We start from the raw sequence: 27,480 nt of genomic DNA, 5'->3' as shown, positions 1-27,480 counted from the left end.
TCCACCAGCGTGCTGATATGTGTACTGATGGACCAGCCACGGACATTCTGTGTGTGCCTGGACGGACACAGACGGACACACACGGACAGCCACAGACGTATGTGTGTGCTGGCGGACACCCGCAGACGTCCTATGTGTACTGAAAAGACAGCCCAAGTGGGCCAAAATCCACCGAGCAGTCCACGAGAAGAGTCAGCGTGCTGAGTCCAAGGACCAACGTGCTGATATGTGTATGATGGACAGCCACGGACGTCATGTGTGTGCTGACGAACACACACGAACACACACATGAACAGCCACGGACATCCTGTGTGTCCTAACGGACACACACTGACGTATTGTGTGTGCTGACGGACACCCACGGACGTCCTGTGTGTACTAAACAGACAGCCCACATGGGCCAAAATCACCAGGAGGCGTTACGGAAGGGCCCAGCGTGTGCTGATATGTTTACTGATGGACAGCTACAGACGTTCTGTGTGTGCTAACGTACACACACGGACACACACGGACTGTCATGTCCCCGATCGTAGATAGGATGGCCGGACGGGCCATGGTGCGGGGAGACGCACCAGTCAGGTCATTGGACCTTGAGACAAGCGTATCATGGCCCTGAATGAAGGTTAGGGCATCAGTCAGCTGAGACATAACCAGGATACGATGGAAACCAAGGTTAAAGGAGTTGAGTGAGTGTTTAGGCAGCTGGACGAGTGTTGGGTTGAGTTCAATCAGCTCGGTTTAGCTGGTATTCAGTTCACCATGATCTGTTCAGCTCACGGGAGCTGGTGGACTAGCTCACTCAGCTGGGAACAGCTGGAGGTCAGCTCAATCCAGTGGAACGGTGCGTTATGGTTCGGATCAGTGTGGACGAGTCCGGGACGGTTAATGGGCGAGCCGATGGTCCGAGTGCAGGACGGTTCGACCAAATTGGTCTTAGGCTTGGGACAGGAAGTGGGCAAATTTCCAGAGTGTGAGCTGAGGCTCAGTGATCGATTTGTCAAAAGAAGAAAAGGGGAGAAACCGCCAATGGGCGGTTATGGGACGGTTTTGGGAAGAAGGGGTGTGATTCTTGGTAACTGCTCGCTCAGGCGGTTGAGGGCAGTTTAAGTCATCCTCTCTCTCTCTCATTTCTGCCATTCTGGTCGATTTTTATTCATTTTCACACAGAGAGAAACACAGAGAAAATGGAAGAGAGAAGGAGAGACAAACCTTGGATTGACCGTTTCGATCCAAGAGATTGTTCTTGAGTGTTCCTGGTGTGTTTGGGCGTGTGACGAGAGGATGGATTTGAGGCAGAAAGACAAGGAGAAGGCAAAGGAGAAAGAGAAGGAAGTCGCCTCTGGAGACCGAACTCCTAAGGTGAGAGGTGTGGCCAAGAGTAACCGGACAAGGCCGCGGATGATGGCCGTGTGAGTCTGGCCGGTTTGGATCGATTGGCCACTCCTTACTCTGACTTCTTCTACTCTGTTTCTTCATATATATTGTGCTATGGATTGTTTTATGATATTACAGGGAAGGATCCATCGATCTTAAGGCTTTGGCCTGATCAAATCCCGATGAAAGTCCCTTGTTCTTGTGTGGGCTGTTCATGGCCGAGATCACTATGATCTGAGCTGGTTCTTTTGAATCTGATTATGGGAATATTTTTCTTCTGAATTGTCATGATTTATCATGAATTTTATTTGGTATTTGGATCTCTTTTTAAAGGGGTCAGACTTAACATTTTTGATGATTGTTCTTGACTAGATTAGATCCGGCCATGCAATGTGAACTGATTCTTGTTTTGTAATCTAACCTTGTGATTGTTGTAGATGGTAGATTCGACCATCTCTAAAGGCCCAAAAGACAGATGGACTAGCCCATATGAAGCATAAGGATGACTCGGAGCGAAGCCTTGAACGGTCGAACCCCGAGGGAATGATTCGGCGTAATGATGTGGGCTTCTCGGCCCAGCGAGTTAAAAGCCCATTACGACGACGCAAACTAGGTCACGGGAGAGCGTGAGGTCAGCTATAAAAGGGAGAGGAAAGGCAACGAAGAGAGGATCCAAAATCACTGATACACACTGAGACGGCTAGATTAGGGTTTTTATCTTTGTTGCTTCGTCTTGTTGTAGTCTCTCCGGAAAAGCCCTTGAGGCTCCGGCACCTTTCTCTTTACGCATTTCCTTTCCTTGTAACCTACGAAACACTCTCTTGACCATTAATAAGACGTCTTTGCTTAAACCCACCTTAAAACCGAACGTTCTCTCATTCTGTACCGTTTCCCGTTGAAACAGTTGGCGCCCACCGTGGGGGTTCTAACAAAGTAGCGTCGACATAATGGCGACGAGTAACGACGGCTCTTCCTCTGGGGAAGACCGTGAAGCAATCGAAGTAACGCCGGCGTCCTTCCCTGTGACTCTGACACCACTCCAACCCGCTTCAATAGAGACGATAATGGCACGTCTTGCGCAACAAGACGCAGCCCAGAAAGCAACGACCGACCAAATCGCGGCGCTTGCGAAGATCTTAGCCCACCTTGCCGCAAACGTGGAAGCCTCGACGGCGCAATACCGAAGACATCTGGTTAGCACAGAAAGAGCGACCGAAGCAGCACCAACACAAACGGCTAACCAGGATGTCACCGTTAACGACGTCGCTCAAACTCCCACAACTCTTGACGTGCAGACGATAAACGAGCTCGCCGCGTTGAAACAGTCGGTACTGGATATAAGCTCCAATATTCATCACGTCACCACATCCGCACCTCAGATCGAGCGAGTCCTAGCAGAATCTCTCCGAACTCCGTTCACCGAAAAGATAACGAAGGTCCGTCTCCGGAAGATGGAAAAGCTCCGTCTCCCAACCTTCGACGGTGTATCCGACCCTTCTGCTCACGTCACATCCTTCAACATCGCGATGCGACGCGCAAACCTTTCTGACGAGGAAAAAGACACTGGCTTTTGTCAACTTTTCGTCGAAACCCTAGAAGGTATTGCTCTTAACTGGTTTACCGGCCTTCAGGAGGACTCCGTCGATAGTTTTCACGACCTCTCAGCGGCTTTCCTCAAAAACTATATCATGTTCACTCGCCAAGAAGCCACCTCTACAGATCTTTGGAACCTCAACCACGCGAACGGGCAGAGCTTAAGAGATTTTATGGAAAAGTTCAAATCCATCGTCTCGAAAGTCGACGTGCCAGACCACATAGCTGTGGAGTCATTGATGAACACTCTCCATATTAAGTCGCCATTTCGCGCTGATCTTTATCGACATCCGAGAAGGTCAGTACCGGATGCCATAGCTCGTTCCAACAATTTCATTCGGATGGAGGAAGATACCAGAGCCAAGGTAGCCAGATAATTGGCAGGGAAACAGACTCCTGCCCGGACAAACGACGCTCGTCAAGAACCACGCCAACATTCAGCAGGAGGCAAGCCTAACCAGAAGAAAGGCTATATGAACGCTATAGACGACGGCAAATCGTCGGGATCTGCCACTACAGTGCGCGAAAAGGGGTGGAACCATTGGGACCGCGACACCAATCAGAAGAAATCCAGTTCCCCCGAACCAACAGGCTCGACTACAGGCGAACCAAGTAATTGGTGTTCTTATCACGAGGTCAAATCACATGATACGAGGGATTGCAAGGTCTTATACGGGCATTTCCTTAAGTCCATCGAAAGCGGTAAGATGAGATCGAGTCTCCACAGAAGCCGAAAAACAATAAGAGCTGGAGCAAGAACAAAGAAAAATAGACTCAGAAATCTCAAGAAAAAGCCCTTCAGATAGGAGAAAGAACCAGTCCCGAGAGACCCGCGGTCAATAATCTCAACCTCGAAGGTGAATCAACTGATGATGAACCACCTAAAAACAGACGACGAGTAGAAGTAATCCTCTCTCAACAGGCTGATTCCTCCGATGATGAAGCACCGTCACAACAACGAGATCTGCGCGAAGAGTTGAATAATAAAACGCAGTCTAAGGACCTGCGTACGTTCTTGAAGCGAAAAGCCGCAACGGGGGATGAGAGCACAACAGATCTTCGGATATCCCTTGACGAGTCTAAAGCGAAGAAGACTGCCCGTGACAGCACGACCACAAGGTTGAGAGCCTTGCCCGCAGATCTACGTGACCATTTCAACTCTAAAGTGGAAGATTTATGCACTAAGCTCAGTCAGCCCAAGCGACAAGATTTGCGACCATGCCTCGAAGCCAAGCGACAAGCGCAACAGGAACTGCTGAAGGCTACGAACGTCCCCCACCTCAACGTCATAATGGGTGGATTGCCTCCTTGCGGGAACTCGGTGAGAGCAGTCAAAGATTACAGACGACAAGCCGTCACTGTGCAAAACTGGCCTTCACAAGTAGAAACTGACTACCAAATCTCTTTCTCGGCAGTCGACACTCGTGGAGTTAGTATGCCGCACAATGATCCGCTGTTCATCGACATTGGAATTGATGAGTGCCAGGTTACAAAGGTTCTCATTGATACTGGCAGCTCGGTCGACCTAATCTTTCGGGACACACTCGACAAAATGGGGATTGACCTACGCGACATGAAGCCTTCTTCGCGTACTCTCACAGGGTTTAACGGTTCTTCAGAGCAGATGATCGGCACAATACGTCTCCTAGTCTACCCAGGCGACGTTACCCGCACAGTTAAGTTCTCCGTTGTCCGGGCAAAGGCACCGTACAACGCCATCCTTGGCACCCCCTGGCTACACTCAATGAAGGCTATTCCCTCTACATATCATCAGTGCGTTAAATTTCCTGGAAAAGACGGCGCAATATGGACAATCCGCGGAGATCAACGGGCTGCGAGAGAGCTGCTTATTGCTGTGGTCAAGTTACAACAGTCAACCTCCAATGTCAGCGCGGTCAACAAACCAATTCATAAAATCTATCCTCAAAAGGAGGAAATTCGCGAGGAGCCCATCGATGAAGCCGACATATCAAAGATCGCACGCATAGGCGCCTATCTCTCTGATGAAATGCTGTCGCAGATCATCTCTTTCCTTAAAGAAAACGCTTCGACATTCGCATGGGAAACTTCTGATATGAAAGGGATAGATCCTGCAGTAACATCCCACGAACTGAACGTTGACCCGACGTACAAACCCATCCTGCAGAAGAGGCGTAAGCTCGGACCCGAACGGTCTAAAGCCGTAAATGAAGAAGTTGATAGGTTGCTCGACGCCGGGTTCATAACCGAAGTATGATACCCGGAATGGTTAGCTAATCTTGTCGTCGTCAAGAAGAAAAACGGGAAGTGGCGCATCTGTGTTGACTTCACGGATTTGAACAAAGCATGTCCAAAAGACAGCTACCCTCTCCCGCATATCGATCGCTTGGTCGAGTCGACCGCCGGTAACGAACTTCTGACCTTCATGGACGCCTTCTCGGGATACAACCAAATCATGATGCATGAGCACGATCGCGAGAAGACAGCATTCATAACAGATAGGGGGACGTACTGCTACAAGGTCATGCCTTTTGGCTTGAAGAACGCAGGAGCAACCTACCAGCGTTTGGTCAATAAAATGTTCGCCGATAAACTTGGCAACACAATGGAGGTTTACATTGATGACATGCTGGTCAAATCACTGCATGCCAAAGATCATCTGGACCATTTGCGAGATTGCTTCAAGACGTTGAACGCGTACGGTATGAAGCTCAATCCAGCAAAGTGCACCTTTGGCATCACGTCAGGAGAATTCTTAGGGTACATTGTTACTCAGCGAGGCATCAAAGCAAACCCGAAGCAAATAACAGCAATCCTCGATCTCCCAAGTCCGAAGAACACCCGCGAGGTTCAGCGTCTAACCGGAAGGATCGCAGCACTTAACAGGTTTATCTCACGATCGACAGACAAGTGCTTCCCGTTCTACGAACTCCTGCGAGGAAACAAACGTTTTGCATGGGACGAAAGATGCGAAGAAGCGTTCAATCAACGTAAGCACTACCTCACGACGACTCCGGTTCTGTCAAAACCCGAAGTTGGGGATACCCTATCTTTATATATTGCCGTAACCTCTTCGGCAGTCAGCAGCGTCCTTATACGAGAAGACCGAGGCGAACAGAAGCCCATTTTCTACATAAGTAAGCGAATGATTGAACCAGAGACAAGGTATCCAACCTTAGAAAAGATGGCTCTCGCTGTTATCACCTCGGCAAGGAAACTCAGCCCCTACGAACGGTAATGCAAAACACCAATCAATCAGGAAGGTTGACCAAATGGGCAGTAGAGCTGAGTGAACACGACATCGTGTACAAGAATCGAACATCAGCTAAGTCGCAAGTTCTCGATGATTTCTTAATCGAGCTGACACCAGAGTTAGAACAAGATCTCGCACTCCCTAGTCTGAATTGGATACTGCACGTAGACGGATCATCTACGAACAAAGGTTCCGGGGCAGGCGTACAGCTCCAGTCCCCAACAGGTGAACTAATCCGACAGTTGTTCAGTTTTGGTTTCGCCGCGTCCAACAATGAAGCCGAATACAAGTCCCTCATCGCAGGCCTTCGTCTCGCAAAGGAAGTAAAGGCTAAACGAGTCAGCGCATATTGTGACTCCCAACTCGTGGTAAGTCAGTTTCTCGGAGAATATGATGTCAGAAATGAGAGGATGGATGCCTACTTAACACTCGTTAAAGATCTTACGCAAGATTTCAAGTTCTTTGAGATAACAAAGGTTCCTCGCGGAGAGAACGTGTGTGCAGATGCCCTCGCAGCCCTCGGAAGTAGATACATGATCAAGTGAAAAGGATAATACCAATACACAGGATGGAGAAGCCAAGCATCAGCTCGGAGACGGAACAACTCCCCGTAGTAGCATCTATTACCGACGACATGGACATCGATGAAGAGGAATCTCGCGCAACGGAGGAGCAACTCAACGACTGGCGAACAGAATTCACCGAGTACCTATCCAACGGAGTGTTACCCACTGAAAAATGGGAAGCACGACGACTCAAACGACGAAGTGCACATTATGTTGTTCTGGATGGGGCACTCCATCGATGGACCGCAACGAAGGTACTCCTTAGGTGTATCTCTGGAGATGAGACGAGACTAGTCATGGCCGAAACACATGAAGGGGCAGCAGGAAATCATTCAGGAGGACGAGCTCTCGCATTGAAGGTGAAAAGCTAGGCTTCTACTGGCCAACTATGAACGCAGACTGCGAATCTTACGCCAAGGACAGACTGCGACAAGTTCCAACGACACGCCTCGACCATCCATAGTCCGATGGAGTTACTGCACACCTTAACGGCGCCATACCCCTTCATGCGATGGGGAATGGATATCATCGGGCCAATGCCGAGCTCTCGACAGAAAAGGTTCATCCTGGTCTTAACGGATTACTTCACTAAATGGGTGGAAGCAGAAGCATATGCTAGCATTACTGACAAGGAAGTGCAGAAGTTCGTCTGGAAAAACATCATCTGTAGACACGGACTCCCTTATAAGAGAATCACGGATAATGGGTCCCAATTCATCTCCCACAACTTCAAGGAGTTCTGCGACAGATGGAGGATTCGACTCAACATGTCCACACCAAGGAACCCGCAAAGCAACGGTCAAGCCGAGTCAACAAACAAGACGATCATCGACGGACTCAAGAAGCGACTAGACTTGAAAAAAGGATGCTGGGCCGACGAACTGGACGGAGTCCTTTGGTCCCATCGAACGACACCCCGCGGAGCGACAAAAGCTACTCCCTTCTCGATGGCTTATGGAGTCGAAGCAATGGCTCCTGCTGAAGTAAATGTGACGAGTCTACGTCGTTCCAAAATGCCGCATAATGTAGAGCTTAATCAAGCCATGCTCCTTGACGTTTTGGACGACATCGAGGAGAGACGCGACCAAGCACTACTTCGTATTCAGAACTACCAGCACCAGATTGAAAGCTACTACACCAAGAAGGTTAAGTCGCGCCCCCTCGAATTAGGAAATCTGGTCCTGCGAAAGGTGTTCGAAAACACCAAAGAGTGGAAGGCTGGAAAACTTGGTGCAAACTGGGAAGGACCTTACAAGATCATCGAGGTCGTAAAGCCCGGTGTCTATCGTCTCGAGACTTCGACAGGCGAAGCGGTACCAAGATCTTGGAACTCGAAGGATCTATGTTTCTTCCATAACTAAAGGAAGACGCGACAAAAAAAAACCGAGTAAATGAGCTCTCAGTCACTTTTACTCGGACCGAGTGAATGCTCTCGGCTACTTTCACTCGGAAAACAAAGAACTACGAATGGCTTGATCCTCTCCAAAGGAGGTACGTAGGCAGCTTTAACAGGTCCAGCTATAACAAAACAAAACCAAACACTTCCCCGAGGAAACGCATTTCCCCGAGATATCGTACAATTCATGCGATACCTACGTGAGCTCGCTCAGGCATCTCAAAACACATGTACCGGTACTCGCACCCCACAGTCGAGTGCGTCCTGATCAGACACATACTCACGGGAATCCGGTCGTATCACGGTATCAAACCGATACTCTCGAAATGATGACTCTTATCCATCTCATAATTCACTAAGAAAGGTTTGGCCAACCAAAAACTTAGGAATTACTTTGAGAACGGGTTAAAGAACCGTCACCATTAAAATGTTCTACGGCCTAGAGTTACCCAAATTCGATTTCTATCTAATCAATATAGATAAAGACATCGAGCGAAGGAACTTGAAAGCAGTCAAACGAACACTCGATTAAGAAACAACGGTTTATCAGCTTGCACGAGACAACGTAAAAAGTAAACTATGAACTTTGTCTCGGTACGAAGCAAATCAAGCACTCTACAAGCATTGACAAGTAAGACGACTACTGGGTTTTCCTAAAAAGTCAGCACAGAGTCTATGCCTTCTCGCAACCTCAGGATATATCGAAGAAACGAAAATTGATGCGAGAATGGAAACAAGTACGACGAATGCATAATAAAAGATAGAGTCTTAAGCAAACAAAAGGCCACAATGGGTCAAGTCATAAACATCAAAACAACTAAAGGAAAAAGATAAGACAACAGGGTTATTCTCCTGGGTTTTCGACCTGCTCCTGCACGAGACTTCCACCGTCGAGAGACTGCTCATAAAGATCAGCACGCACCAACTGACTCGCACCAGCATCCTCGATCCGAGTCGTCGCTCCATCTTCATTAACCTCAAGCTGGCTCTCCGAATGGCGAGTTGCGGGATCAGTCATCTCACCAACAGGATCCTTGCTAACTTCCTCGCCCACATCATTGTCCGACTTGTCGCCCTGGTTGCCTTCAGGGTTCGAGGCAGAAGAATCGGAAATATCAAGAACTTCCTTCTCAACTTCGCCCTCAGCAGGTTTTGCTCCTTTGCAAGCAACGTCAGAAGAGCGAGCCGGCGCGTCAGTTCTCAATGATTCTTCTCCCTCGGAACGAGACGGAGCAGTCGAGGCTGCAGAAGGATTAGCGGAACTCCGGAGTACCACGGCAGCCCGCGGATCGATCAAGTCAGCGTTGGATCCATGTGGATCAAGACCCACGAAGGCTCGGATGTCGACGAATTGGGAATCAAGTCGAAGCGGAGAGAGAGCCAAGTCAGCCGAAGGAATCTCGCCCGGATTGAGCTTCGTAGCTTCTTCTTTGAACTGCTTCTCGCGGGCGACGAACATATCGATGGTCTCCTGCGGAATGTTGCGACTGCCAGCCCTTAGAGCCTCGAGACAGTTCTTAGTCCCAAACGCTTGACTTTGAAGTAACCGCGCCGTGTCGAAAGGCCCGTAGCGAGTCCACCATTCGCGCAAGTTGGCAAAATGCTTGTTGGATTTCACGATCATTTCGGTCTCGACCCTCACCCTCTCTTTCGTGACCTCGTAAACACGAGAATCCCTAAGACGGTCCAACTCTTTCTTAAACTCCGCAGTCTTCACCCCCAACTCCTCCATAAGCTCCCCCTTTCGACGCTCCAGAATCTCAATAGAAGAGCGAGCAACGGAAAGCTCCTCCTCGGCTGCGTCAGCTTGTTTCTGGTGGGCCTTCCTCCGAGCGACCGCACGATCTCGCTTCACTGCCATCCTTTCAAACTCCTCTTGCCATTCCGCCCTTCTACAATGGAGAAGTCTACTCTTGCACAAGACTTTCTTCTTCAGCTCCTCAGACTCGGCAAGAGCTTCTTTCAGCGCAGAGTCATATTTCTCGATGACATAGTTCGAGACTCCGTCGCTCTACGAGACACAGAACCAGAGCATTTGAATAAGGAGAAAGAAGGAAAAACAGATAATGCAGAAAAGGAAAAGAAAGAATCTGGCAAACTACTTACCAACAATTTAGTACGAGCAGAGTCGATATACTCATCTTTAAAAATCAAGTCAGCAAACGGCGGAAAAGGTTTTGGACCGCATTTTATCTGACTGACTAGCTCTGCGCATCGCTGCGGAGCGTAGATAAGCGGAGTCGGTCCATCGTACTCGAACAAAACACGATCTGGAAAGTCGACCCTCGGGGTCTTCCTAACAGCCGGAACGCTGCCAGACGATGAACCGGGAACTGACGCCTCGCGACTCGGTGAAACAACAGAAGGAGCTTGGCGACCGATCGCTCCTTGACCATCTGAACGCTTCGATTTCTTCCTTTGTAGCGGAGCTTCGGGAGAGATGTTCTGAAGATCATCCGCTAAGGCCAAGTTAGGAGAATCCTCATCGACCCGGGGAGGTAAAACAGAAGGGCGAGCCGCCTCGAACTCCCGGCCTTCAATATCCCCTTCCGAAGGCAGTTGCTTCCTCTTCTTTTTCTTCTTGCTTGAAGATGGCTCCGCAACCTCCGGATCGTCGCCTTCCTTAGGAAGAACTTTGAGATCATCCCCAACGTAAGGTGCGTCGCGAGATCTCTTTTTGTTTTTTTTCTCGGGAGCAACAATAGCAGCGGCAGGTGAGGAGTCGAGATGGCCAAGGCTCGCAGGACTCACGTCGCTAGCCACCAACGGATTGGAAGACTACGGTGGCTCGGTCAGGGTCAAGCCGAGTTCCATCGCCATTACAGCACTCAAGTCGGGGAGTCCTTTCATTCTTCTCGACGCGTTGATTCTCTTTTGTTCGTCCCGAGAAAACAGCGAAATCTTTCTCTTGCTTTTGTTAACTGAAGGAAGGAGGCTCGAGTCCCAGTCCCCTGCAAAGAGCACATAGAAGGAGCAGGCTCGTCAATTAAAGAGAAAACGGTCAATCTTAAAACGGAGCAAGGAAAGAGGAAAGCTTACTTCTAGAGATACGGTCAATAGAACGGCGGACACTCTCCCAAGAAATATTCCCCCAATTCTCTTGAGCAAGTCTCGCTACAGCACGTGCGCTCGAAAGAAAGTCTTCCGGATAATCGCGAGAAGTCGGATTGTCGGCTGCATAAGAAAAATACACAAAGTAGAAAGCAATTAGTATATAAAGAAACGATACAAGCAAACGAAGATGATCTACCAAGCAAAGTGTTCCATAAGACACGGTAGTGTTCATCTGGCGGGTCTTCGAAGGCGGAGTCATCGCACTTTATAAAGAAGTACGATCTCTGCCAATCTGCCATCTTGTTGGGATGCCTCCCAATCACATTGTAGCTTGGACGCATCTTGATCGACAGAAGCCCGTCATCTAACGAGCTGATGGATGTCAACTCCTCAAAGGCACGGACACTCAGCGAGACATCGATTTCGGCAGCCATAATCATTAGAGAAACCGCAATGCGCCACAAACCGTTCAAAAATTGACTAATCGCTGCATTGCGACGCCTCGCTTACGACGTAACCAGACGAGGTATGGGAAACCAAAGCTTTGTCTCGTCTTGGAAATAGGATTCGTATACGCATTGGTATCCAATTGGTGGCGACCAAGGCCTTTGACTCTCCGAGGGAATCAAGAAGGTTATCCCGAGCCCGTGATGCTCCCTCAGAAGCTTCTTCACACTGTTAGGAGTTGATCGAGTCTTCTCGACATTCTCCCAAGCTTGACCACTTATATCAGGAGAGCGCAAGAACTCGGGAGATATCTCTGGAAGCTCCTCAAATATGCCTCCGGGGTAGTAACAAGTCGGCACAAATTTAACATGAGGAGTTTCATCCCCTGCACCGCCCGAACCGTCTCTCTCGCAAGCATGTGGTTCATCTCGATCTCCTCTTACTTCCTGTCGGTATGAACGCGCAGACTCGTAATCTAAGATCCGTTGAGATAAGTCCAGATTCCGGGTGTCCATCATCGCTTCGTGATGAATCCTGTCGAATTCTTCGAGCGGTACCTCGCTCAAACCTCTCGATGGGCTGGAAACGGTTGCGACTTCTTTCCCTTTTTGTTTATGAGACAACTTCCCGCCAGACGACATATAACTATCTATGTTACAACAACAAACCTAGAGAGAGAAGTGAGGAAGAAGAGAGAGAAAGTACCTGAGGCGTGCAGAGAAGAATGAAGGGAATGAGAAGAGAGCAAGTATTTATAGGGAAGGAAGGGGCGCCTCCCCGAGGGGTCATCATTAAACATACGTGGGCCTGGGAACAGTCACCTAGCCGCCGAAGGGATCGAGGCGTCGCTTCGACTTCCCGTAATAACCAGCTCAGGTCCGACTAGAACCAACGGTTTGAAAATCTGACTAGACCGAAACCGGTTCGATTAACATTCTGCTAAACCGGTCGACACAACACAGAGTATCTGACGGTATCTCACCACACCCGATTCGGAGACCTTCCTACAAAACGATCCATCTGTCTTCCCGAACCTAAAACTTCTTAAAATTCATCAAATCGAATAGGATCTTCGTCTCGATGAACTGGGGGGACTTACTGTAGATGGTAGATTCGACCATCTCTAAAGGCCCAAAAGACAGATGGCCTAGCCCATATGAAGCATAACGACGACTCGGAGCGAAGCCTCGAACGGTCGAACCCGAGGGAATGATTCGGCGTAATGATGTGGTCTTCTCGGCCCAGCGAGTTAAAAGCCCATTACGACGACGCAAACTAGGTCACGGGAGAGCGTGAGGTCAGCTATAAAAGGGAGAGGAAAGGCAACGAAGAGAGGATCCGAAATCACTGATACACACTGAGACGGCTAGATTAGGGTTTTCACCTTTGTTGCTTCGTCTTGTTGTAGTCTCTCCGGAAAAGCCCTCGAGGCTCCGGCACCTTTCTCTTTACGCATTTCCTTTCCTTGTAACCTATGAAACACTCTCTTGACCATTAATATGACGTCTTTGCTTAAACCCACCTTAAAACCGAACGTTCTCTCGTTCCGTACCGTTTCCCGTTGAAACAATTGTGTGTTCGTTTGTGTTGGATCCAGGACCAGAAATGGACCGTGGTAAGGTAAAAGCACCATGAGGACCGCGGCCATGGGAAGATGTGTGGTGATTGGGTTGATTTTGAAAATTGTGTAATTATTGTAGCCTATTGTGCATCTTGTGAACTTATGTGATTCTAGTGTGTGATCTATTTATTAGGATGATGAATGATGTATGAACCTTGGTTATTATCTATGAAATATCTATTTGCCCTAGTTGATGTTGGAATGTTTAAGTGTGAATGTTGAGAACCTCAAAACTCTGAAAAAGACTTAGAATTATTTAACACTTGAACTTGAATATGAAAATGAAACTGATTGCATTGTTTGGTGAGGCCGCGGTCTGGTTGGATTGGGGAATCCAGGATCGGGTCTTTCAAGTTTGTATCAGAGCATTCTTGATTCTAGGATTTGTTGGGTTATTGGTTCACCACACACTTGGCCATTTGGACTCATGGTGAGATAGTTGGGTTCTAAGTAATCTTTTGTACTGATTAACTTAGGAGTGATTGAGGTTTGTGTGTTCAGTTGTGGACTAACCTTTTGTTTGTGTTTGCAACTCCTAAGGGTACAAGAATGTATAAATCTCGGAAAGGAAAGGAGGCAACTGGAGCGTCTGGAGCAGTGGGGCAGGATGGTGCTGAACAGACCAGAGTGTTACCAGCTGGAACCATTCCAACCACAGTACTACCGGCTCAGGTGGAGAAGGTGGACAATGCAACCGGACTTCCAGTGGGTCCAACTCTTCCTACTGAGGTTAATGAAACTAATGTGGACGAGCAGCAAGAGCAAGTCCATGGAGACGATACTGGGTCGTCCAACGTTGGTGCTGGGAGTGGCCAGAATGTTGATGCAAGCAATGTTCGGGTCACAGGTGCCGAGGAGGTCATAGAGCTGACCATAAGGGGCTTGGTGGAGGCTATGCAGATCATGGGAGCTCAGATCGCCTCCTTGACACAGGCGTTCACACCATTGGTGAACTCGTCTGTGGGACAGGCTAATCCTCCGGTTCGGGTTGCTGCTGGAGTGGCTGATGTTGGTGCTGGCCGTGTGGCTGAGGTGATTGAGATTGCCCCTCCGGTCAGGCCAGTGCATTGTATGGACTACCTGAAGGTGCTGGAGCATATCTCCAAGTTGGGGACCAAACACTTTGCTGGAAGTGTTGATCCTATGGAGGCGGTCGAGTGGAGAACCAGGTTGGTTCGAAACTTCAAGTCCACACGATGTCCTGAGGATTACCAAAAGGACATAGCAGTACACTTCCTGGAGGGAGATGCACATAATTGGTGGTTAGCTTTGGACAAGCGTACCGATGGTACCATTGAGCACTTTGCCGACTTTGAGGTTGAGTTCAACCATAAGTACTTTCCTGCTGAGGCGTGGGATCGTTTGGAGTCCAAGTTCCTGGACTTGACTCAGGGACGGAGGACTGTCCGTGAGTATGAAGAAGAGTTCAACCGACTCAGGAGGTATGTGGGAAGAGAACTGGAGGATGAGAAGGTTCAGGTCCGAAGGTTCATCCAAGGGCTAAGGGTGGAGCTTCGAACCTACTGTTCTGTTTGTAAGTTCCACACGGTTTCTGAGTTGGTTGAGAGGATGGCCTTGCTGGAGACCAACCTCACCGAGGAGGGTAAGCAGAAGCTGAAGAGTGTGGTGGTATCCTCGGGTCAGAGTGGTGACACGAAGAGGAAGAGGGACTCGACCGAGGAGGATAAAACCTCAAGTGGTAGGTCAGAGTGCCCTAAGTGTGGTCGATACCACGGTGGAGGGTGATGGAAGGCCATGGACGCCTGCACTCGATGTGGTAAGATGGATCACTGAGCCAAGGATTGTCCAAGTCCGTTGGGTGAGTCCAGGACCTGTCACCACTGCGGCCAGAAGGTCCATTACCGCAGGGATTGCCCTAAGTTGCAAGGCAACCCGAGTAAGGGTCGTGGAGAGGCTAACAGGCCAGTCCAGGGACGAGGCCAGACCTCAACACCTCGTGTGTATGAACTATCCAAGGATGTGGATGGGACTCAGCCTTTCCAAGCGATCACTGGTAACATTCTAGACTACTACTTTTACAATTCCAGTAGAATTGCATGGTATGGAACCTAGGATGGATAGATATACTTTGATGGGTCTTGTGTAGGGACCTTAAGTATTGGTGGTGTGGAAACACGCACATTATTTGATACTGGAGCTACACATAGTTTTGTGAGTCCAAGTATGATTGGAAAAGGTTTGTTCCAGTATGGCTGTGTGTGTCCGTGTGTGTCCGTCCTTGTGTGTCCGTGTGTGTCCGTCACCACACACAGGACGTCCGTGGCTGTTCGTCAGCACAAACAGGATGTCCGTGGCTGTCAGTGTGTGCTCGTGTGTGTTCGTCAGCACACACATGACGTCCGTGGCTGTCCATCAGTACACATATCAGCACGTTGGTCATGTTCCATACTGGAACAAACCTTTTCCTATCATACTTGGACTCACAAAACTATGTGTAGCTCCAGTATCAAATAATGTGTGTGTTTCCACACCACCAATACTTAAGGTCCCTACACAAGACCCATCAAAGTATATCTATCCATCCTAGGTTCCATACCATGCAATTCTACTGGAATTGTAAAAGTAGTAGTCTAGAATGTTACCAGTGATCGCTTGGAAAGGCTGAGTCCCATCCACATCCTTGGATAGCTCATACACACGAGGTGTTGAGGTCTGGCCTCCTCCCTGGACTGGCCTGCTAGACTCTCCACGTCCCTTACTTTGGTTGCCTTGCAACTTAGGGCAATCCCTGCGGTAGTGGCCCTTCTGGCCGCAGTGGTGACAAGTCCTGGACTCACCCAATGGGCTTTGACAATCCTTGGCTGAGTGATTCATCTTACCACATCGAGTACATGCACCCATGGCCTTCCAGCACTCTCCACCGTGGTATCGACCACACTTAGGGCACTCTGACCTACCACTTGAGGTTTTACCCTCCTTGATCGAGTCCCTCTTCCTCTTCTTGTCACCACTCTGACCCGAGGATACCACCACACTCTTCAGCTTCTGCTTACCCTCCTCGGTGAGGTTGGTCTCCAGTAAGGCCATCCTCTCAACCAACTCAGAAACCGTGTGGAACTTACAAGCAGAACAGTAGGTTCGAAGTTCCACCCTTAGGCCTCGGATGAACCTTCGTACGTGAACCTTCTCATCCTCCAGTTCTCTTCCCACATACCTCCTGAGTCGGTTGAACTCTTCTTCATACTCACAAACAGTCCTCCGTCCCTGAGTCAAGTCCAGGAACTTGGACTCCAAACGATCCCACGCCTCAGCAGGAAAGTACTTATGGTTGAACTCAACCTCAAAGTCAGCAAAGTGCTCAATGGTACCATTGGTACGCTTGTCCAAAGCTAACCACCAATTATGTGCATCTCCCTCCAGGAAGTGTACTGCTATGTCCTTCTGGTAATCCTCAGGACATCGTGTGGACATGAAGTTTCGAACCAACCTGGTTCTCCACTCGTCCGCCTCCATAGGATCAACACTTCCAGCAAAGTGTTTGGTTCCCAACTTGGAGATATGCTCCAGCACCTTCAGGTAGTCCATACCATGCACTGGCCTGACCGGTGGGTCTATCTCAATCACCTCAGCCACACGGCCAGCACCAACATCAGCCACTCCAGCAGCAACCCGAACCGGGGGATTAGCCTGTCCCATGGACGAGTTCACCAATGGTGTGAACGCCTGTGTCAAGGAGGCTATCTGAGCTCCCATGATCTGCATAGACTCCACCAAGCCCCTTATGGTCGGCTCAATGACCTCCTCGGCACCAGTGACCCGACCATTGTTTGCATCAACATTCGGGCCACTCCCAGTACCAACGTTGGACGACCCAGTATCGTCTCCATAGACTTGCTCTTGCTGCTCGTCCACATTAGTTTCATTAACCTCAGTAGGAAGAGTTGGACCCACTGGAAGTCTGGTTGCATTGTCCACCTGCTCCACCAGAGCGGGTAGCACTGTGGTTGGAATGGTTCCAGCTGGTAACACTCCGGTCTGTTCAGCACCATCCTGCCCCACTGCTCCAGAGGCTCCAGTTGCCTCCTTTCCTTTCCGAGATTTATACCTTCTTGTACCCTTTGGAGTTACAAACACAAACAAAAGATTAGTCCACAACTGAACACACAACCTCAATCACTCCTAAGTTAATCACTACAAAAGATTACTTAGAACCCAACTATCTCACCATGAGTCCAAACGGCCAAGTGTGTGGTGAACCAATAACCCAACAAATCCTAGAATCAAGAAGGCTCTGATACCAACTTGTAAGACCCGATCCTAGATTCCCCAATCCAACCAGACCGCGGCCTCACCAAACAATGCAACCAGTTTCATTTACATATTCAAGTTCAAGTGTTAAATAATTCTAAGTCTTTTTCAGAGTTTTGAGGTTCCAACATTCACACTTAAACAATCCAACATCGACTAGGGCAAATAGATATTTCATAGATAATAACCAAGGTTCATACATCATTCATGATCCTAATAAATAGATCACACACTAGAATCGCATAAGTTCACAAGTTGCACAATAGGCTACAATAATTACACAATTTTCAGAATCAACCCAATCACCACACATCTTCCCATGAACTGAATACCAGCTGAACCGAGCTGATTGAACTCAAACCAACACTCGTCCAGCTGCCTAAACACTCACTCAACTCCTTTACCCTTGTTTCCATCGTATCCTGGTTAAGCCTCAGCTGACTGATGCCCTTAACCTTCATTCAGGGCCAAGATACGCTTGTCTCAAGGTCTAATGAGCTGACTGGTGCGTCTCCCTGCACCATGGCCCGTCCGGGTGATCCTATCTAGGATCAGGGACATGACAGACGAAATGTGTGTGCTGGCGGACACCCACAGACGTCCTGTGTGTACTGAAAAGACAGCCCAAGTGGGCCAAAATCACCCGAGCAGTCCACGGGAAGGGTCAGCATGCTGAGTCCAAGGACCAAAGTGCTGATATGTGTACTGATGGACAGCCACGGACGTCATGTGTGTGCTGACGAACACACACGAACACACACTGACAGCCACGGACATCCTGTTTGTGCTGACGGACAGCCACGGATGTCCTGTGAGGTGACGGACACACACGGACACACATGAACACACACGGACACACAAGGACAGCCACAGACATCCTGTGTTTGTTGGCGGACACCCACAGACGTCATGTGTGTACTGAACAGACAGCCCATGTGGGCCAAAATCACCCGAACAGTCCACGGGAAGGGTCAGCATGCTGAGTCCAAGGACCAACGTGCTGATATATGTACTGATGGACAGCCACAGACGTCCTGTGTGTATTGACGGACACACACGGACCCACAAGGACAGCCACAGACGTCCTGTGTGTGCTGGCGGACACCCACTGATGTCCTGTGTGTACTGAACAGACAGCCCAAGTGGGCCAAAATCACCCGAACAGTCGACAGGAAGGGTCAGCATGCTGAGTCCAAGGCCCAACGTGCTGATATGTGTACTGATGGACTGCCACAGACGTCCTGTGTGTGCTGACGGACGCACACGGACAGCAACGGATGTCCTGTGTGTGCTGACGGACACACACGGACGTCCTGTGTGTGCTGACGGACACATACGGACGTCCTGTGTGTGCTGACGGACACACACGGACGACCTGTGTGTACTGAACAGACAGCCCACGTGGGCCAAAATCACCCAAACCGTCCACGGGAAGGGCCAGCGTGCTGAGTCCAAGGACCAGCGTGCTGATATGTGTACTGATGGACAGCCACAGACGTCCTGTGTGTGCTGACGGACACACACAGACAGCCACGGACGTCCTGTGTGTGCTGGCGGACAGCCACGGACGTCCTGTGTGTACTGAACAGACAGCCCACGTGGGCCAAAATCACCCGAACAGACCACAGGAATGGCCAGCGTGCTGAGTTCAAGGACCAGCGTGCTGATATATGTACTGATGGACAGCCACAGACGTTCTGTGTGTGCTGACGGACACAGACGGACACACACGGACAGCCACAGACGTAATGTGTGTGCTGGCGGACACCCACAGACATCCTATGTGTACTGAAAAGACAGCCCAAGTGGGCCAAAATCACCCGAGCAGTCCATGGGAAGGGTCAGCGTGCTGAGTCCAAGGACCAACGTGCTGATATGTGTACTGATGGACAGCCACGGACGTCATGTGTGTGCTGACGAACACACACGAACACACACGAACAGCCACGGACATCCTGTGTGTGCTGACGGACACACACGGACATATTGTGTGTGCTGACGGACACCCACGGACGTCCTGTGTGTACTAAACAGACAGCCCACATGGGCCAAAATCACCAGAACAGTCCATGGGAAGCGCCAGCGTGCTGATATGTTTACTGATGGACAGCCACAGACGTCCTGTGTGTGCAAACGTACACACACGGACACACACGGACACACACGGACAGCCACAGACGTCCTGTGTGTGCTGACGGACACAGACGGACATACACGGACACACACGGACAGCCATAGACGTAATGTGTGTGCTGGTGGACACCCACATACGTCCTGTGTGTACTGAAAAGACAGCCCAAGTGGGCCAAAATCACCCGAGCAGTCCACGGGAAGGGTCAGCGTGCTGAGTCGGACGTCCTGTGTGTGCTGACGGACACACACAGACGTCCTGTGTGTGCTGACGGACACCCACAGATGTCCTGTGTGTAATGAACAGACAGCCCATGTGGGCCAAAATCACCCAAACCGTCCACGGGAAGGGCCAGCGTGCTGAGTCCAAGGACCAGTGTGCTGATATGTGTACTGATGGACAGCCACTGATGGCCTGTGTGTGTTGACGGACACACACGGACACACACGGACACACACGGACAGCCACGGACGTCCTGTGTGTGCTGACGGACAGCCATGAACGTCCTGTGTGTGCTGGCGGACAGCCACGGCTGTCCTGTGTGTACTGAACACACAGCCCACGTAGGCCAAAATCACCCGAACAGACCACGGGAATGGCCAGCGTGCTGAGTCCAAGGACCAGCGTGCTGATATATGTACTGATGGACAGCCACGGACGTTCTGTGTGTGCTGACGGACACAGACGGACACACACGGACACACACGGACAGCCACAGACGTAATGTGTGTGCTGGCGGACACCCACAGACGTCCTGTGTGTACTGAAAAGACAGCCCAAGTGGGCCAAAATCACCCGAGCAGTCCACGGGAAGGGTCAGCGTGCTGAGTCCAAGGACCAACGTGCTGATATGTGTACTGATGGACAGCCACAGACGTCATGTGTGTGCTGACGAACACACTCGAACACACACGGACAGCCACGGACATCCTGTGTGTGCGGACGGACACACACAGACATATTGTGTGTGCTGACGGACACCCACGGACGTCCTGTGTGAACTAAACAGACAGCCCACGTGGGCCAAAATCACCCGAACAGTCCACGGGAAGGGCCAGCGTGCTGATATGTTTACTGATGGACAGCCACAGACGTCCTGTGTGTGCTGACGTACACACACAGACACACACGGACAGCCACAGACGTCCTGTGTGTGCTGACGGACAGCCACGGACGTCCTGTGTGTGCTGGCAGACACCCACGGACGTCCTGTGTGTACTGAAAAGACAGCCCACGTGGGCTAAAATCACCGAAACAGTCCACGGGAAGGGCCAGCGTGCTGAGTTCAAGGACCAGTGTTCTGATATGTGTACTGATGGACAGCCACGGACGTCATGTGTGTGCTGATGGACACACACGGACATCCTGTGTGTGCTGACGGACACACACGGACATCCTGTGTGTGCTGACGGACACACACTGACGTTCTGTGTGTAATGGCGGACACCCACGGACGTCCTGTGTGTACTGAACAGACAGCCCACATGGGCCAAAATCACCCAAACAGTCCACGGGAAGGGTCAGCGTGCTGAGTCTAAGGACCAACGTGCTGATATGTGTACTGATGGACAGCCACGGACGTCTTGTGTGTGCTGATGGACACAGATGGACACACACGGACAACCACGGACGTCCTGTGTGTGCTGGCAGACACCCACGGATGTCCTGTGTATACTTAACAGACAGCCCAAGTGAGCCAAAATCACCCGAACAGTCCACAGGAAGGGTCAGCGTGCTGAGTCCAAGGACCAACGTGCTGATATGTGTACTTGTAAGACTCGTTCCTGGTCTCTCGACCCAACTGGATACGAATGCTTACTTATTAATTTCTTTGCTTGTCTGATTCATTCTAAGTCTTTCCATTACTAAGTCATATTCGAATATGAGGTTCATAAACAAAGGAATAGATTGCACAGCGGAATAAAAATGTATAAACTTTGCATTACTTAGAAACATGAGATTCAATACACAACTTCTTAACAGTCTCATAGACAATCACTAGTTCATCCCTAGCATCATCTAACCACACGTTACACAGCCTCTCACTGCCCGATCCTTCACGGCTCCTTGGCTTGACCATAACCATCCTTAGTTCCTGAAACCACAACCAGATAAGCATTAATCATAACCGAGAATAGAACGGTTTGATTCTACAATGCTTGGCTTGGTTCCTAGAACTTAGATAAACCTCAGTCAACATAATCATAAACGTATGAACCTACCTAACGTATCCTAAGTCATTCAACCAACCACCCCTTGACTTAGAATCAGATAGATAGTCCAGAATAGATAAACAGAACACACGAACAGATCCGGATCGTCCCCAAAGACCAATCCATCTAACCGGATAGAATATAGGTGCGACCGGCTAATGGAGTCCGGCTTAGTGGCCCAACGAACTCCCTTACATGATCCGGCCTTAGGCCTGGATCCAATCGGCCGAGTAAGCCTCAAGCCTAATCCGGAAGGCTTAGCAACCGGTCAGACCTTGCGACTCTACCTTGGCTTAGACAAACCGTGAACTTGTCTTAACTAGACAAGCCATAGGCTGATCCATAAGGATAGGTCCTAACCTGTCCCGAAAGACACCGTTTGGAACATGTACCCTTTGGCCATTCGTGCCTCTTGGACACTCATGACTCTTGACAACTCGTGCCCTTTGGGTCATTCCCAACCGTTCGTCCTAACCGCCCAGTCTTGGTGCGATCGGATCATCCCTCTAACCGACCCGTGTCTAGGCTAGCAGTTTGGTTATGTTCGACAAAGCTTAGGAACGTGTCCCTTGGACTCAACCAACACAACCCTTTCGTGTTTAACCAGAGAGAAGAGAAGATAAACGAATTGAAACAGATAAGGAGAGCCGGATTGGGACTTAGGAACCGAGCAGAGCCGCGGTGCGGTCGCATGGACCGTTCGTTCGGTCTGATGGAGCCACGGCCTATCACATACCTTGTGAACCACGTCTGGGTTCTCCATGCTCTTCTCCTTGTCTTGATCTCCCATTCTTGACCGGAGTTAGTTCTCAAACGATCAGAGTCGCCGGAACACAACACCACCACAATCGGCCTTTCTCTTGGCCGGAACTCTCTCTTTCTCTCTTTCTTTCTCTCTTCGTTTTTCTCTGCGTATTTTACTCTGGAGTTGGATAAATAAATCGACCAGAGAGCCCCCATATTTATATAAAACGAGGGGGTAAGTCTTGCCCCACGAACAGGCATGACTTGCTAGCGAATGGGCACCATCGGCCAAGGGTTGTCCCCTTTCGGCCACTTGCATCCCTTCGCCCTTTCTGATTGGGTTTGGGGTCGGTCACAAGCCCAACCCACGCCCCAAGCCTCCTGGACTTAGCTCATGTTGTTGCCCAAGGACCCAACAGCTCATGGCCTCATGGCCGGCCCTCACAGCCTGCCACTGACCCGGACCCGGACCATCGGCCTAAAGCCCGGACAGTCCGTCTAGCTGAGATGAGCTGACTCTCAGCTGCCTCAGCTGAGTGAGCTAGTAGTCCAGCAAGTGGAGCTGACTTAGTGGGGACTGAGCTGGAGTGAACTGAACCTAGCTTCATTGAGCTATCCGAGCTACTCGTTCACTTCGTCCAGTTACCGTCTTACTCGTCCTAGCTGTCTCTTAGCTTGTATAAGGTTAAGTCTATGTTTCCTTATGTCCTTAACCTTCTTTCTCGACCATGGAACGCTTGCCTTGATGTCCTATGACTGGCTTGCACGTTTCCTCGAACCATGGCAGTCCCGACAATCCTATTCAGGATTGGGGGCGTGACAGTACTGATGAACAGCCACGGATGTCATGTGTGTGCTGACGGACACACACGGACAGCCATGGACATGCTGTGTGTGCTGACGGACACTCACGGACGTACTGTGTGTGCTGACGGACACCCACGGACGTCCTGTGTGTACAAAACAGACAGCCCACGTGGGCCAAAATCACCCGAACAGTCCACAGGAAGGGCTAGCGTGCTGATATGTGTCCTGATGGAGAGCCACGGACGTCCTGTGTGTACTGAACAGACAGCCCAAGTGGGCCAAAGTCACCCGAACAGTCCACAGGAAGGGTCAGCGTGCTGAGTCCAAGGCCCAACGTGCTGATATGTGTACTGATGGACTGCCACAGACGTCCTGTGTGTGCTGACGGACACACACGGACAGCCACAGAAGTCCTGTGTGTGCTGACAGACACACACGGACATCCAGTGTGTGCGGACGGACACACACGGATGTCCTGTGTGTGCTGACGGACACACACGGATTTCCTGTTTGTGCTGACGGACACCCACAGATGTCCTGTGTGTAATAAACAGACAGCCCAGTTGGGCCAAAATCACCCAAGCCGTCCACGGGAAAGGCCAGCGTGCTGAGTCCAAGGACCAGCGTGCTGATATGTGTACTGATGCACAGCCACAGATGTCATGTGTGTGCTGACGGACACACACGGACGTCCTGTGTGTGCTGACGGACACACACGGACGTCCTATGTGTGCGGACGGACACACACGGACGTCCTGTGTGTGCTAACGGACACCCACAGATGTCCTGTGTGTAATGAACAGACAGCCCACGTGGGCCAAAATCACCCAAACCGTCCACGGGAAGGGCCAGCGTGCTGAGTCCAAGGACCAGCGTGCTGATATGTGTACTGATGGACAGCCACTGATGTCCTGTGTGTGTTGACGGACACACACGGACACACACAGACAGCCACGGATGTAAGACCCGATCCCGGCCGCCTAGGCCGCGGTCGATGCCTCACGTCGCTCGGTCCACTTCCTGGCCGAACCTCTTAATTTCTGCCCTTTATTTATAATATCGCCTAAAGGCGAGGGCTAACTTAGACCTTAGCTAAAGACTTACCTAGTCATTAATAGCCTAGATCCTTTCAACAGATACGCAGCGGAATATTCTCTAGTTAACCATTGGTCTAAAACCAATCTAACACTTGTCTGGTCGAATCACCTTAGCCTTGGCCAGTTTACTCAACTACCAATTAGCTTAAAGGTCAATCCTAAACCCAAACCAAGCCATACGATTCTGAGGTTCCATTCCCCGAAACCATTCTATCTAGATCTACATAAGTAAATGCTAGATCATACCTTTGCCACATCTATGGAGCTTATTAGCTCATCGGTCCTCCATTGACTCGAATTGCTCTTGCTTAACAGCTGGACCATGATCACTCAATGATCTTACTTATGGTCCTTATCTTGACTCCTGCGTCAAACAGCTCCCCTAGGTACTTAGTCATTCAACCAACCATCCCCACAGACATAAGTAACCTTTGAGAAGTCTTTGAAAGGATAAGGGTTTGCATCTGGCCTTTCTCGGCTCATGCACAACCCAAAATCCTTTTGCCTTATAGGAAATAGTACCAAGTCCATCTTCTGGACTGACAAAGCTCATTATATCCTAAGTCAATCAACCAACCATCCTCACATGACTTGGAACTGATGAGTCATCATCTGTCCTGACCGGCCTTGGGACTTAACCCAGACAACATATATGATTTGTTCATACCAACCGATGCATTCAGTAATCAGGTTAGGACCGACACCTTGAACCATCATTCAGAGGTCAGGTCGTCCATACTCAACCATGATCAGATCTTACACGGCCTTCCTTGAACAATCACACTTAGGCTCAGTATCTATGGTCTACGACACATAGTACTAGCCACACATTTCGTCATGACTCTTAGCCAATCTCGAAGCTATCAACACCAAGGTTGATATCTAGAAGCATCACATCAATACTCTTACTCCAGCATCGTGACTATCCATACTAGTGTTCGGCCATCGAACCATCGTCATGAAACATGTTCCGACCACTAGACTTGATAAGCCATCATCCACTTAGCATGTACTGATATAACTGGCCTTCCATTGCCATCATGTGGGTCTACCCCCTACATAAGGCATATGGCGCCTATCCTACTCACCAACCCGAGGTTGATTGTAAGATATCCCACTTAGCCTTTGCGGCTAGAACCATCCAACCATAGCCGGATTGTCCATTGTCCCGTCTAACCGTCTGGTTAAGATCTAGGTGCGATCGGCAAGTTATAAGTCCGGCCAAAAGGCTCACGGTCCTTCTTACCTGATCCAACCCAAAGCCTGGATCTATACCACCGAGTAAGGCCCAAGCCCAAACCGGATTGCCTTACAACCGATCAGACCTTGCGACACAACACTCCGGTTAAACTAACCGTCCGTCCGTTCGACTATGCACCGCGGACTGTCCACTTTGTTCGGCCTAAGCCTTGAACCAATGGCACCGTTTGGAACTCACACCTTTTGGGAACTAGTACCCTTTGGACACTCGTTCTTCTTGGCAACTCATGACCCTTGGCATCTCGCACCCATTCAGATGCTCCAACCGTTCGACCTAACCGTCCGTATGGACTGTCTGGTCCGTGCGTGTGTCCGGCCTATGGCCAAAGGACCACGCCTTAACCTACACAAGTCATGAACCATTGTGACTGTTCAGGGGAGGGTTGCAACCGTTCAGAACAGAACAGAACCGCCCCTATCCATTCGGATCCCCTGAGGCCAGTTTAGACCATGCGCGCGCCTAACTCGACGGTTATGGACCGCGACCGCATTACTCAACCAGAACCAATAACCAATCCCAACATATCCACAAGGCCACGCCAATGTACAGAAGGAGTAGAAGAAGAAATAGATGAAAAGAATAAGAAGAATAGGACACAATCCAAACGCCCATGGCTAGACCGGTTCGGACTGTCCGATGGTTTTAGCCGATGAGTGGGTGGTTACCCCACTGACCCTATCTGACTGAACCACGGCTTTGGAGTCCTTCTCCAGAACTTTCTCTTTGCCTTGGGTATTCATAACCACACGGCCTCCTCTCTCCTAAACCATTCTCCTTGCCGGAGACACAAAACCACCCCGACCGGCCCTTTTCCGGCCGATCTCTTGGCCGGGACTCTCTCTCTCTCTCTCTACGTTTTTCTCTGAGAATTTTACTGTGGAATTGGATAATGAAATCAACAGGAGAGACCCCATATTTATAGAAAACGAAGGGGTAAGTCTTGCCCCACGAACAGGCACGACTTGCTAGCGAATGGGCACCATCGGCCAAGGGTTGTCCCCTTTCGGCCACTTGCATCCTTTCGCCCTTTCTGATTGGGTTTGGGGTAGGTCATAAGCCCAACCCACGCCCCAAGACTCCTGGACTTAGCCCACGGCCTTGTCCAAGGACCCAACAGCCCAATGGCCTCATGGCCGAACCTCACAGCCCGCCACTGACCCGGACCCGGACCATCGGCCTAAAACCCGAACAGTCCGTCTAGCTGAGATGAGCTGACTCCGAGCTGCCTCAGCTGAGTGAGCTAGTAGTCCAGCTAGTGGAGCTGACTTAGTAGTGGCTGAGCTGGAGTGAACTCAACCTAGCTTCGTTAAGCTGGTCGAGCTACTTCTCTATCTCGTCCAGCTACCGTCTTACTTGTCTTAGCCGTCTCTTTGCTCTTATAAGGTTAAGTCTAAGTTTCCTTATGTCTTTAACCTTCTTTCTTGACCATGGAACGCTTGCCTTGATGTCGTAAGACTGGCTGGTACGTTTCCTCGAACCATGGCCGTCCCGACAATCCTTTCCAGGATTGGGGGCGTGACAACGGCCGTCCTGTGTGTGCTGACGGACAGGAATGAACGTCCTGTGTGTGCTGGCAGACAGTTACGGACGTCTTGTGTGTACTGAACAGACAGCCCACGTGGGCCAAAATCACCCGAACAGACCACAGGAATGGCCAGCGTACTGAGTCCAAGGA

At 50.1% G+C, this 27,480-nt stretch overlaps 1 protein-coding gene across 1 annotated transcript; it reads left to right on the top strand.

Moving 5' to 3' along the window:
- Positions 1-2,321: 2,321 nt before the first annotated feature.
- On the top strand, positions 2,322-3,344 carry LOC125604120. Its single transcript, XM_048774689.1, has one exon. It carries the CDS (start codon positions 2,322-2,324, stop codon positions 3,342-3,344), a length of 1,023 nt encoding a protein of 340 aa, XP_048630646.1.
- The last annotated feature ends 24,136 nt before the right edge of the window (positions 3,345-27,480 follow it).

This window comes from Brassica napus, unplaced genomic scaffold (genome assembly GCF_020379485.1).
Source record: "Brassica napus cultivar Da-Ae unplaced genomic scaffold, Da-Ae ScsIHWf_467;HRSCAF=714, whole genome shotgun sequence".
NCBI classification, from domain to species: Eukaryota; Viridiplantae; Streptophyta; class Magnoliopsida; order Brassicales; family Brassicaceae; genus Brassica; species Brassica napus.
Note: the sequence above shows the minus strand (reverse complement) of the source record. Positions and strands in the feature narration are given on the sequence as shown.